General features: G+C 35.7%; 1 protein-coding gene across 10 annotated transcripts in view; it reads left to right on the forward strand.

The window, feature by feature from the left end:
* Positions 1-14,340, forward strand: part of ST7 (suppression of tumorigenicity 7) — a 236,086-nt gene that overhangs the window by 128,577 nt on the left and 93,169 nt on the right. For all 10 annotated transcript variants that reach the window (XR_004682077.1, XM_035020977.1, XM_035020986.1 and 7 more), the window contains exons 3-6: positions 1,344-1,503; positions 11,316-11,370; positions 12,009-12,124; positions 13,802-13,877. Coding sequence is in view for 9 of the 10 variants with exons in the window: in XM_035020977.1 (XP_034876868.1) it covers positions 1,344-1,503; positions 11,316-11,370; positions 12,009-12,124; positions 13,802-13,877 (407 nt within the window). In the remaining variant the exon portion in view is untranslated. The remainder of the gene's footprint in view (positions 1-1,343; positions 1,504-11,315; positions 11,371-12,008; positions 12,125-13,801; positions 13,878-14,340) is intronic.

The raw sequence follows: 14,340 nt of genomic DNA on the forward strand, positions 1-14,340 counted from the left end.
CAGAAGAGAAAGAACATTGATTTTTATTTATTTATTTATTTTTAAAGATTTTATTTATTTATTTGAGAGAGAGAGAATGAGAGACAGAGAGCATGAGAGGGAGGAGGGTCAGAGGGAGAAGCAGACTCCCCGCCGAGCAGGGAGCCCGATGCGGGACTCGATCCCGGGACTCCAGGATCATGACCTGAGCCGAAGGCAGTCGCTTAACCAACTGAGCCACCCAGGCGCCCCAAGAACATTGATTTTTAAATAATAGCCCAAAGTCCATTCCAGAGTAGGTAATAAAATCTTGTTTTTTGTAAGCATAAAGATAATTAATTCTATGTTAGTTCCACATTCTGTATTATATTATAAAAATATGGTATAGTTAATCCTATGAGACTCTGGGATATAGTTGATTTTTAAATTTCTTCTGTGTGATGATTTGTGGCTGCTTAAGGAACAAATCCCAAATCAGGCAGAAAGGAGAAGAAAGAATGTGGGGGAGAGCAGCTTTGAACAGTGGTGGGAAAGTGTTTGCTGGAGGGACCAAGGGGCCAGGGAAGCAGGCTTGGGGGAGGTCGCTTGCTTTCCCAGTGCTTAGAAGTCATGATTGCAGCCTAGTTATATGAGTTTTATTGCTTCTTTCCTTTTATTAATGAAAATTATCTCTTTTCTCCTTGGCAATGCATAGTATATAATAATTGGTAAGCTGGTGAACTAGGAAACCTTAATGGTGTTCAACAGATGCTTATGTTTGTTTATAAAGCACTTCTTAGTAGGTGGGACATTGCTAAGTCTCTCAGTAGTGGAATACCATCCATACAAGAAGTGGGATGCCTTTCATTCTTTCTGTAAAACCAGCATTTCTCTAAGGAAATGCTTGTTTTAAAAATAAAAATAAAATTTTGCTATCTTAAAAATTTTATGCAGTATGGCTTTATCAGAATGTAAGGTGCCAAGAATTGGAATATTTCATAAGCCATACTTCTAAAACTTGCTTATTTGTATACATTTCTGGAGTTGTCTTTCAGCCATGGTGATTTTGTTAGAATATTATGTAAATTTGGAGGAAAATAATATTGAGCAGCTCTTAACAGTGTTCTTTTATCCATGATTATAGTTATGGATTTTCTTTGAAAGCTAGTATTAAGTGGAGGGAACTACATTGAGAATTTAAAGTGTAATTGGTATTTTAATTTTATTAAACTCTTTAATTTTTAGAATAAAGCAAAATTTTTGGAGTAAAAATTAAGTATTTAAGGTAGATGTAATTAGTAAATGCAGCATATTTCATGGGCATGTGTACAAAATCATGAACAGTAACAAGGACCATAATCACTCTTTCAATTTTTCTATTCTAGATATTTGAATGGTGGTATTTTCGCAAGTATGGAACATCATTCATTGAACAAGTCTCAGTAAGCCACTTGCGCCCCCTCCTGGGAGGGGTTGACAACAACTCCTCCAACAATTCTAACTCCAGCAATGGGGACTCAGATTCCAACAGGCAGAGTGTCTCAGGTATGGAAAGTCCTTCAGCTTGAACATGATTTACTTATTTTTACTAAGTTATTATGACTATAAGGCAGTAATAATGTTATTTAAATATTAGTCTCTGGAGAAAAATGCAGTTTATTTTCCTAAGGTGTTGACAGCTTCTACCAGGGAAATAGAATATAAGCATCACAAGGAAAGGAAATATTTATTTTGTTTAATTTTACTTTTTCTCTAATTTGGTTTAGCTAAGGATCATTTATATAGGTCAGTATTCCCAGCCTGAGTCTCTGGGCTCCTTGTCCCTAGTTTCTCGAACTTTATTGAATGTGTCCATTCTCTTCCATGCTAACTGCAGAACCTTCTGTCTAACTAGATGTGATCACATCACTCCTTTGCTTACAAGGCTGCCTTGGTTTCCATTCCACTGAAGATAAAGCCCAGATTCCTTAACATAGCATAAGCTGCTTTCACCTTTCTTGCCAGCTTTGGCTTCAGTCACAATCCTGTCCCTCTACTTTTCATTTCTCGAACATGCCTTGTTTTCTCAAGGCCCCTTTCCTAGAAATCTGTCTCCCTCTCTCGTGCATTTGCCCATCTTTCGTAACCCAGCTCCAGTGTTACTTCCTGGGAAGCCTTCTCCAATAGGTTGTACCATATCTCTCCACCTTTGTTGACTTCTAACATTTTTATCTTTAGCAACATTTATCAAATCGCACTGTAATGTTTAAGCTGACTGCTTTATTGCAGTATTTCTAGCATTTTGCACAGTGTCTGCTCCATCATTGAAACTCAGTGAATGAACAAATGAGTGCATGCAAGGCCTGTAATTTCTCCATTCATAAAAGAAGAGGGAAGAATATGGTCTCTTAACTTGGTCTCTTTATCAGCTCAGTAAACATTTCCTAAGTCCTTAATATGAGCCTGGCCTTATACAGGTTCTTATGAATATTATGGTTGGGAAAAAAAGCCAAAGTCCTTGTCCTCATGGAACTCTCATGTCTACTGAAGGAGACACAGTGGTGAGTGCTGTGATTACATGAGGGAACATACAGTGCTATGGAGAACAAAGGAGGGGTTCCTGACCCAAGCTGGGGAAGAAGTTTGCTTCTTGAAGGGGAGGGCACTAGTTCTGATACTTGAAGGATGAAGAGGAAGAAATTAAAGAGCTAGATTAGATCTTTTTTTTTTCTTTCTCCTAGAATAACTCAGTCTATATTTCATAACTGTCTCACCAGGTGATAAGCATCAAGGAGCATTGCACATATATTTTATTCCTGTTGTTGATCTGGTCCCTTTCAATAGGCCCTTTGCCAGCCATCTGTGAGTGGCAGGGGGCACCACCAGGTACACATTTTTTTTTCCATCCTAAAGAGTACCAGAGATGGCACCACTCAGGTAACAGAATTGTCTGGGACTTTGAAAACTTACCCATTTTGTGAAAAACAGAGAGTTGAGCAAAGTGAAACATTAACCACTATTCTAACAAGTGTGGCACATTATTCTAATGTGGGGTCTTGATCATTCAGTCATCATCATATAAGACATTGTGGATAACTGCCCTCACTTTGCATCTGCTGTGAAGACCTCTTACCCAATTAGAGTTACTATAGTCTTTGAATGGTGTAAAACATTATAGGAATAACAGATTAGAAATGGAAAGCAGCCTTATTTGAGGCCATTCTTCATTGTGAGTACATTTTTATTTGCATTAAAATTCTCTCTCTACCCAATTTAAATTTCTTGACATCATTCCTTAACGCAATGAAGAATTCTTCTTACTGTCACTATTATTTTGCTATCTCTCTTTATGGCTACCTTGAAGTAAGCCTTATGCATTATATAAATCTTGGTGTTATTCTTAGTGCTTTTATGGCAGTTTTAAAAGGGAGGACCTAAGCCCTTTATAAAAATATATTCAAAAATAATAATCATGGAAATTCCCAGTTGTATTTGTACTAAGTTTTTACCTGGCTAGGAATGAGTTTTTGAATATCATTATTAATTCAATTCCACTAGTATTTGCTGAATGTCTACTACTATGCATGCAATATTTCTATTCATTTCCTGTGTAATAGATACAGCATTTATGATCTGATCTCATAACAATGTTCAAATAGTTACATTTAGCAAAGGGGAAATTACCTTATCTAAGTATATTTAGGGCTCAGTCTGCCCCCTTCTCCTTGACAGTTGGGTTTCTAAAATTGGTCTAACTCAGCTCAACAAACATGTATGCCAGTATGAAAGTACCAGATGCAGTGGGACTAATACTATTTTCCACTTCTCTTTTCCTGTGGTGATTTTTATTTTTGAATAAGAAAAATACTATTAAAGTACATTGTCTTTTATCTCTACTCAATCACTTTCTATTAAATAGTCTGGTTTCAACTAAGTAAAGGAAAAAGAAAGTCTAAAGCTGAGGGTAATTAATAATACATTTCTTAAAATAGAGGAATTTGTTTAACAATTCCTATTCTCTTAATAATATTAAAATGGCTGTTGCCTTAATAACAAAAGGATGAATCTTTTGATTTTCTTGGAGAATGACAGACAGCTCTTTGGTGAATCTTACATGAAATACAACATGGCTAACAAAGTCCCACAGATATTGGCAAAGGCAGTTTAATTGCTTATTTGAGAAAAATCATTGAAAAAGCTTCAAAAACCCCTGAAAATACCAGTTATAAACATTGATCTATATGAAAACTCATAGTGTAGCTCTTTTCTTAAGGAATCATTTCTTTTGGTTAAGAGCTGAAAGACCTGGCCTACTTAAGAATGATTTGGGGTAGGGGAATGGGGAGTGGGAGGATTGTGATTGTTATGGGTGGGCTGTTCATACCTTCTTTAACTTTTGTTTCTGTACAAATTGGCCTGAGTGCAGACTCTTTTAAAATCTGTAGTAATGTTTATCTGTGGATCAGAGAAGAAATGTAGCTAACTATAAAGCTTCTTAAGCTAGCCAAATTTTAGGTTGTTTGGCTTAGGTTAACATTTATGAACATTTCATCTTTATGCTTTCTTGGGGAGCTAACCCACCATTTTTCGTCATAAACCCTGCTGATGTATTTGCTATGTCGCCATGTTCTCACTGCCATTTCTTAATTCAACTCAACTTATGAGCTGATGATGTATAGGGATTTAAAATGTGGCCAACTTCTCCCTGTCTGAAGGGAGGGAATTCTCAGGGACCAGTAATATTTTGAATTTGGGTTCATGGGAACATCTGTTTGATAATTTGTCCTGTTCTTGAGTAAGGTGTCATAAAGACAAAGGTTGGCAGCATTCATCTTCAAGATATTTGGAAAAGTGCAGGGTGCTTCAGCACATGAGAAGTATCCTTGTCAAAGTCAAGTTTAAATTCTCTTGGATACCTTAGTATCCTCTTGCATAGAACTGGATCTTTAGAAAAACTCTGGTTATAGTTGCTTCTCTTCCTGTCTCAAATCATTTCATTTTAGTCTCATTGAATCTTAATATATATCTTATATATGTACATAGTATGTATGAATATATATATGAGAAGCAGGTACTGTTATTATCTCTGTTATATGGTTGATAAAACTGAGGTATAGGCAAGTTAAGTCATCTGCCCAAGGTCAGTCCAAGGTCATATGGATGGTAACAGCCTAGGTGGTCTTGCTTTGGAGTCCAAAGTCTCAAGCCCCAACTAAAAAATTTAGTCTAGATCCTCTGTGAGGTCTATAAACTCAATACTAATGTAATTACTAAACTGGTGAAGTAAATAATTTCATTAAAAACCTGTACTACCATACATGACGTTATTTCAGAAGTGACACTAGCCAAACTTACTTAGAAACAGCTCAGTGGTAGGATTGCTGATGGTTGAGAGCTCAGGCTCTGGGGTCAGATAGATGTTGCCCTGATCTTGGCTCCATCACTTACAGTGTGTGACCTTGGGTGAGTCACTTAACCTTCCTTCGTATCTTAATTTGCATACATGGTAGTAACAACAGTATCTACTTCACAGAGTACTTTGGGGAATAAATGAGGTCATTCAGAAATAGCAAGTCAGAGGACAACCATCATCAGGCAGTGTCCTCCAGATGAACTGACATCTCTATGAATATGATGGGGACCAGCCCCATGGAGATATGGCTGTGGGTTCAATGAGGTTTACTCATCAGCTCAGTGACTCACTTTTATGCCCAGTCCTTTCAGTGCTTGCATTTCAAGGATATTCCTTGGCAAAACTGCAAATTGCTACATGTCCAGGACTTTTGGGGTTGCTCTTTAATCATCTCAATTAGGGGAACTCAGTTGTCCTTGCCACATCTATATGTGTTGAAGTGATTCTCTTAGCCAATGCTTATTACATCTTTTAAAATCTTTTGCTACTAAAATTTATGTTCTAGTATAGATTTGATCTCCAGTTGAATGGTGAAAATGCCTAAAACAGTTTTAGTCCCTGGTGAACCTTTATTTAATAAACTTATTTCACAATTTCCACATTATTTGGTTGAGTTGATTGACTTAGGTCAGAAATAATGGGAAATGTATGAGAGATACAATAAAGATTTAACCATCTTAGCAATACTTGAAGAGAGTAGTACACTGTCTTGAATAGAGCAGATCAATAAAAATGGTCTTGAAACTCATCATTTTTTATACCTATTCTCATTCTGTAGAATGAGAGAATAACATATTTGTTGAGTTGAAAGCTACCTACATATTACTTTGTGCCTTTACTACTACTTATTAAACTTCCAAAATAATTATTTCAAAGGTTATGAAAACAACTAAAGCCTAATTACTTAAGAGAATGGATATTGTTACTCTTTTTTTTTTTTTTTTAAAGATTTTATTTATTTGACAGAGAGAGAAACACAGTGAGAGAGGGAACATAAGCAGGGGGAGTGGGAGAGGGAGAAGCAGGCTTCCCACGGAGCAGGGAGCCCGATGCGGGGCTCGATCCCAGGACCCTGGGATCATGACCTGAGCCGAAGGCAGACACTTAACGACTGAGCCACCCAGGTGCCCCGATATTGTTACTCTTTTTTTTTTTTTTAAAGATTTTTATTTATTTATTTGAGAGAGAGAGAATGAGAGAAAGCACATGAGAGGGGGGAGGGTCAGAGGGAGAAGCAGACTCCCCGCCGAGCAGGGAGCCCGACGCGGGACTCGATCCAGGGACTCCAGGATCATGACCTGAGCCGAAGGCAGTCGCCTAACCAACTGAGCCACCCAGGCGCCCCCGATATTGTTACTTTTAATGATTAAGAATAACTTGTATGAAATAGAGAATTGGGTATTCATTTCTGAGATATCAAAGCTAATAAATATATGGCAGAATCATGTGTCAGACATTGACTGGCTTGGGGTTAATCTTGATTGTCATAATACATCTGATGAAACTTTATCTAGGGCCCTTTTCTGTTGTACTTTGGGACCCAAATGTTTAAAAGTATTGTTTAAAAGTGCCTAACATTTCCCCAGAGGAGTTTTTGAAACTGTTTTTCTAGTGGAAAATTTAATTGATGAAGTCATAGGATTTTTGAGATATGATGTTGCAGGGTAATGGGTCTGTTGCATATAGCAGGTGGTTGTTGGTTAGTCTGGACACCAGCCCTTAATCTCATTTACTATGAACCATGGGGAAATTACATAGCTTTTCTATGCTTTACTCTTCTGTAGAAAGAGCCTACTATAGGCCCCTTACTAGCGTATGTAAGGAATATAGATGACTTGAGCTTTAAAACCTATTCTAGAAAGGCTCCACGAAAATCGGGCTGTTAGTTAGGACAAAGATTGCTATTGCTGCTATTTGTAATAATATTACCATCATTATTAGATTTTAGATTCTGGGAAGAGGTGGTAACTTTTTAGTAAAACAAATCTTCCTAGGCTGTGAATTAATAATGTATATATTTGAAGGCCCTGGAAGTGAAGATTTTATCTTTTTTTTTTTTTTTTTTAATTTTTGGGACAAAAGGTTCTCAGAGTTAAATGAATTGGATGTAGAGAATAATATTTTCTTCCATGTAAATAAAAGCTCTGTGACTTCGGAGCCTCTTGGTTTTTCTGAGAATTAAGTTCTCATTTTCTTTGAGGACTGTGACAAAGGGAAAGTCTGTGGTTCTGTCAGTGCGTTATTCCTTCTATAGAGCTTCTTCAGCTGGATGCCCTTTCTATTTTTCTACCAAGGCTGTAAGCTCCTCTTTTTTTTTAATTTAATTTTTAAAATTTAATTTAATTTTATTACCCAGGGCCCAGCCTCGGGACTAATGCAAAATGCCATTCTATATATGTTTAAACCACACAGTCCTGTGAGCGGTGGGGTGGGGATTCTAGAGGAGTGACTGAGTACAAAAGGCATGATATAACTGTCACTGGGATGGCAAGTTTTAGTAGGGAATGGTGAGAGGGGAGGCTGAAGACAAGATTGGTGCTTGATTTTAGAAGTCCTTGGTGGCAGTAAGCATTATTATTATTTTTTTAATTTTCTTTGTCTCCCACATAAAAACTTACAATCATCCTGTTATCACAAAGGGGGAAATCTGTTCTGCAGACTTGGGGAACTAAACAAGTACTATTCCAATATTTAGTGCTTCTCTTCCTCTTGAACTACATTCTTGCATGCATGCTGAGGTCTGAATATGTCTGTCAGGATTTGTAGATAGAGACTCTTCTGTGGGCTGCTACAGAGGGAACCATAGACAGTATGTTTATTTTATTGGGGCATATTTTTAATTGGACTATTAATGTCAGCAAGCCCTTGATGGAGTCCCTGTCAACTCTTAGGTCTTCTAAAGGGTACCGAAATTGTTGATATTAATGGAGAATGCAAATTTCCTTTTGGAAGTAAAATTTTAATTCTGACTTAAAGAATTTATTTCTCAAAGACATGAATAAGGTAAGAAACTGGACCTCATGTGGAAAAACTTTTACCCTCTGGATATCTGAGTTGAACTTCTTGACTTAAATCTTCACATTCTAATACATTTGGCATTTACAACCTCTGTCCATATCACGAAACCATCAGGCAGTCTGATATTTATGGGTTATGTACTCTAGAGTAATTCCAGACCGAGTTTTTGTAGTAGTGGTAAGATTATGAAACAAAGTAGCAAAGAAGAAATTTAACATAGCTGTGACCTAATTTGAGGTAAAACTTGGATGTGTTCATATTCAACCTCTAGTTGCTTATTTCTTTAAAAAAATTATTCCGGTTTTGCACCAGTTTGAAGGATATAGCTAATGAAGACATTTCTTACATAGTTTTGTGTCACATATTTTTTCTCATTCAGAATATTTTACATTTGTTAAAGTTACTTAGACCCTCATTTCTAAGTTTCAGGGATAGTTAAAGAAACTGAGTACAGACCACATGTATGACACTAATATTAGCAGTGACTTTTTTAAAAGTTCAGTTTTCTGTTACAAGCTGTAAAAACATTTCAAAATGTTTGCGGCACCCCCTGCTGGCTATATTGTGGCACTTCCTAAATGAATATCGCATCTTTAGATACTGCTCAAAAATATTTTAGGTATATACACCATCTGTCTTGCAGTCATTTTTATTTAGAAATAATTTCTCTGTACCTCTGAAACAAATAATGCAATATATGTTAAGAAAAAAAAAAAAAGAAGAAGAAGAAGAAGGTAGCGGGAGGGGAAGAATGAAGCGGGGGAAATCGGAGGGGTAGACGAACCATGAGAGACAATAGACTCTGAAAAACAAACTGAGGGTTCTAGAGGGGAGGGGGGTGGGAGGATGGGTTAGCCTGGTGGTGGGTATTGAGGAGGGCACGTTCTGCATGGAGCACTGGGTGTTGTGCACAAACAATGAATCATGGAACACTTCATCTAAAACTAATGATGTAATGTATGGGGATTAACATAAGAATAAAATTTAAAAAAAAAGAAATAATTTCATTTGTATCCAACATATAATAGAGTTGAAATTTTAGTTGAAGGTGTTTTGCTTTATAGTTTGTCATTTGATATTTGAACAGTGCTTGTCCTTCGAGGCAAATAGAATAATGTATTCACTGGAGACAAATTATTTGCCATAACCTTTTTACTAATATTTCAGATGAAATTCAGTGGGGCAGAGGCATCTCCCCAAATGCTTCCATTTTCTTGCAAATAATGCCACCACGAGCATTCTTTGTACATAAATATGTGTGCATGTTTGTTATATGCTAAATTCTAACCTTGCAATATCCATAACACTTTAAGAAGAGCACTTTGGATCTTAAAAGACATCCTCTGAGGAGATGGTGGGAATGATGGTTGTTTGGCTCACTGGTGTGATTCAAGCCCTGAGCTCTGATCGAGTTCATTAGTGACCCCTCTAAGGGCCTTTACATCTGGAAAAAGAGTAATTATTTAAGAAAAGCATAATTTTCTATTTAGTACCATATGAAGTGACAGCCATTGAATTTCAGTTTCTCAGGAACAAAATTCAAAGATGCTGAACTGAGCAAAGATCATTTCCTAAATGTCGAGTTAAGCTAAGTGTCAGAAAATTTAGCGCCATTATTTATCAACATTGAGCAAATTTTAGGCGGGCTCCAGTCCTAATTTAAAGATAAATTTACCTTCTTTAAATGAAAACATGTCTTCCTGTTATATGTATACCCTTCATTCACTATTTTAACAAGAATGTATTGAGATTACACACAGTGTTTCTACAGTGTTTTCTGTTCTTCATTTTCATGCTGTATTGTAATAGTGCTTTGCTTGTTTGTTTTCCCCATTGAGTGCTGAGTGCTCATTGGATGGATGGATGGTTGGATGGATGGATGGGTGGATGGGTGGAAGGATGGATGTTGCATATAATAGGACTGAGAATCTTAATGAATCACTCATGGCCTTTAATGTTCTTTTGATTTCTGCAATAATTGTTCACTTTTGTATATATATGTCTTTGGGTGTGTTTTTTGGTGGACTACACACACACAGATATTTTAAGTACTGTTAACTGATTTTATTTTCTAATAAAACATTATTCATTCAAAGAAATGTATTCTGAATCAGTAGAAAGTCTTAATCATAGGCTGTTTAAAAAGAATTATAGCTTATTAGTCACACACTTATAAGACAGTCTTAAAAATTAATGATTGACTTTTCTAAGTCCTGTGGTTCTAAATTTCTGCAGTCTTTGTATAAGAAAGATGTATAATCTATTATACATATACATTATACATCTACAACAATCTATTATACATCTATTATACATGCTAGAATTGTAATATTAGTATAATGGTTAATACATGTATCTATATAAGCAAATAGTGTTAATGCTTATATTTTCATAGCATTTCTCCCTAAAATACCTTTATTAATTTTCTAATTACTACTTTATGGCAATGTAAAAAGCAATCTGGTGAATTATCACAAGATCAGTATTAACAAAGATCCTAAATAAAAATCTCGGGCACTTGCATATTATACTCTAGAGCTTAAGTTAGGCTTATTTAGGAGTTATTTTAAGATATATTTTAGAGTAATAGAAAGTAGTTTTACTTCTTCCTATACCTTCTACCTGTAATTTTAGAAGTAAATTCATAGAATTTGTTTAGACCTCTTGATGACTATTGAATGAATTAGCTGATTTTAGCTTATACCTTAATTTAGCAAATGAGGAAGCTTAAGACCAGAAAGATTAGTAGGAGAAACTTTCCAAAGTCCTGGTGCCTGAGCTATGTTTCCTGATTTAGCCACTCAGAGTTTTTCCATATTGCTTCCCATGTAGAGGATAGAGAATAAAATTATCTTATCAAATGGCCAGGAAGGGTGGTTTGCTGAATTAATTAGCTTGTAATGTCTCTGGACTATGTGTAACATTTTCATATTTCTCTTTGTTGCAGAATGCAAAGTATGGCGAAATCCACTAAATTTATTTAGGGGTGCTGAATATAATCGGTAAGCGTTTTGACAGGTTGGGAAACAAATGGATCTAGTTCAGAGAGTAGACAGCAGCAAATGCTTTTGCTGGTTCATTTAGGGGTCATTGTAACAGTCTGGGTAGTGCTTCTATTTTTTGATACAATCCTCAAATGTTTTGATTTTTCTGTTTTATAAATATTTTTGGGATTGGAATTGGGATAACATATAAAGATGTGTAGTTTTTAGAAATTTTCTATTGCAGTTATTCATTTCATTATGCATTATACAGTCAAAATATTTTGAAGTTTACCTAGAACATGGTTATGAAGATGTCACAGGAGTTATGTTGGCATTTAATTTTGCAGAGTAATTAGGCATATCAGAATTTTCATGGCTTTTGGAAAATGTCCATGATATAATTAGGGAAAGTTTTCATTAGCTAGTGCTAGTAAAATTTTTAGACAAAAATATAGAGGAAGATGTTTACTTCTTTCCTGCTGATATACTTCCTAAAGGGAGAACAGGATGATTAAAAAATTTTTTTTCATTCATTGGCAAAGCTGTTTTAATATTCCAGTTAATGTTTTTCTAGTTCAACTCCTATGCAGCTTAATATTTTGTAGGTCTTGCTTTCTTCTCTCAAAGTGTCTGACCATCTATTTCCCCTTTACCAGGTATACTTGGGTGACAGGACGAGAGCCTTTGACTTACTATGACATGAATCTCTCTGCCCAAGACCACCAGACATTCTTTACTTGTGACTCAGACCACCTGCGTCCTGCAGATGCAAGTATGGACAATCTTTTATTATTTATTTCTATTTTTTAAAGAGTTTATTTATTTATTTGACAGAGAGAGAAACACAGCAAGAGAGGGAACACAAGCAGGGGGAGTAGGAGAGGGAGAAGCAGGCCTCCGGCCGAGCAGGGAACCCGATGCAGGGCTCGATCCCAGGACCCTGGGATCATGACCTGGGCCAAAGGCAGACGCTTAATGACTGAGCCACCCAGGCGCCCCTGGACAATCTTTTAGGTAGTTGCTGAGTGGAATGGCTTTTTGGTTTAAGTACTTAAGGTTACCACTTTTAGAATATCTGCTCTACAAAAACCCCAATATATAAAATATTAAATTGAAGATTGACTAGTGGAACCCAGAATTCTGATACTTAAGTAGAGGATTTATCACAATGAAGTATCAATGTAGAAACAAGTCTTCTTGTTATAACTTAAAACATCCTTTAAAAAAATATACTGACATTGGATTTACATATTTTAAGGAAATATAAATCTTATATAAGGCTAATTAAATCCTTGGTTGAGGTAGGATGAAGGGTCATGTCTCTTTGATGATATTATAATTAGAAATTGGGATTCAGTGAATCCAAATGATAAATGAATATATTGTAGTGATTTGTATGCCTATTTACAGGTTCACTATCACTGAATGGGGGGATGGCTTTAGCTATTAGAATCCATATTTGTTTTCCATCCTAGTAAAGGCTTTGTTTGGCATGCATTTCACATTGTTTGAGGTCCAAATAATTCCACTGATATTGTTTATATTACCAAACTTAAATAGGTGAAAAAAATCTTTAAAAAGGGGAATACGTACATGCACCTAAGAAACTAACTTAGAATATACGTATTTATAAAACAAATATGGAGATGGTTGCTCTTTTTTAAAAGGTACTCCTTGCCATGGTGGAACATAAATATTCCAGGCATTGAGCTTTCTACAATATATATAAAAACTGCTCTGGTATATAAAAACTGTGTTTGCAGCAAACTTTGGGAACAGATAGACATGTTAAGTAAAAGACTAAAGCACTTTTTTTTTTTCTGATCCAACTCCTAATTCTTCAAATGGTTTTAAAATGTCCTAATACCCAGAGCCTGTAGAGTTCGAGAAAATGATCAATAGAAATTATGTTGTGTCTAAGTAGAAGGAAGAGATTAGTAGTAATCTCATCTCAAAAGGGGTAAAATAATATATGTTTCTTAACAACAAATGACACTAATGAGCAAAAGAAATATTAAATCTCTTTTAGAATGTCTTATCCTTTCTTAAGAAACCTTAGTATGGTGAGCATAGCATAACATGTAGACTTGGAGAATCACCATGTTATACACTTGAAACTCCTGTAACATTGTATATCAACTAATACTTCAGTAAAAAAAAAAAAAGAAATCTTGATCAAGATTAAGTCTCTAAAATTATAGACCACATCTATAAGATTTAGATCTGTAATTTTATGAGCTCAAGAAAGGTTTTATATCATCCACTGAAGGACAGTGGAATAGCAAATTAGAATATTTGTGTGACTTTGGAGATTTGGGCTGACTTTTTTGGTAAGTGAAATACTGTCTTGTATTCAAGCTGAAAGCTATTAATTTAACTATTGTCCCGTGTTGAGTCTTCCAAATTATGTATATTGATGGACTTGCTTTTTTCTCTTTTTCTAAAATAGTAATGCAGAAAGCCTGGAGAGAAAGAAACCCCCAAGCTAGAATTTCTGCAGCTCATGAAGCCTTAGAGATAAACGAGTAAGTGGGGGAAAATCTTGCTTTTAAAAAGGAAATCTCATCCTTTGATAAATGTATTCAGTTGCCACTAATAGAATACTTAAGTTAAATTATGCATTTGAACTTGAGGATTGTTTTGGGAGTTACTAATTTGTCAAAAAATTTTTTTGTGAAGGACATCCATGTGATGGTGGTTTTAGTCATCTTAGAGAGCAATTCAGTGGTTTTGCTATGACCCTAAATTAAATAGCTTCCAAGGGCTATTCCAAGGCCTCCAAGCCCTTTAAGGACTACCTGTGGGATATTGTAAGGGCTTAAAATAAATACAGTTCTTTATGTATCTAAAACATTGACAGGGAGATTTTTTTCAGATGTAGAATGCTCGTCTGTGCCATCACATTTTTTAGGTAGAGCTTCTGCTAGTGGGGAAAAGAGAACAAAAACATAAGGTGAAAAAAATTGCACTTTAAAAGTATTTCAAGAT

This window comes from Mirounga leonina, unplaced genomic scaffold, assembly GCF_011800145.1.
Source record: "Mirounga leonina isolate KUSES-001 unplaced genomic scaffold, KU_Mleo_1.0 Mir_174, whole genome shotgun sequence".
NCBI classification, from domain to species: Eukaryota; Metazoa; Chordata; class Mammalia; order Carnivora; family Phocidae; genus Mirounga; species Mirounga leonina.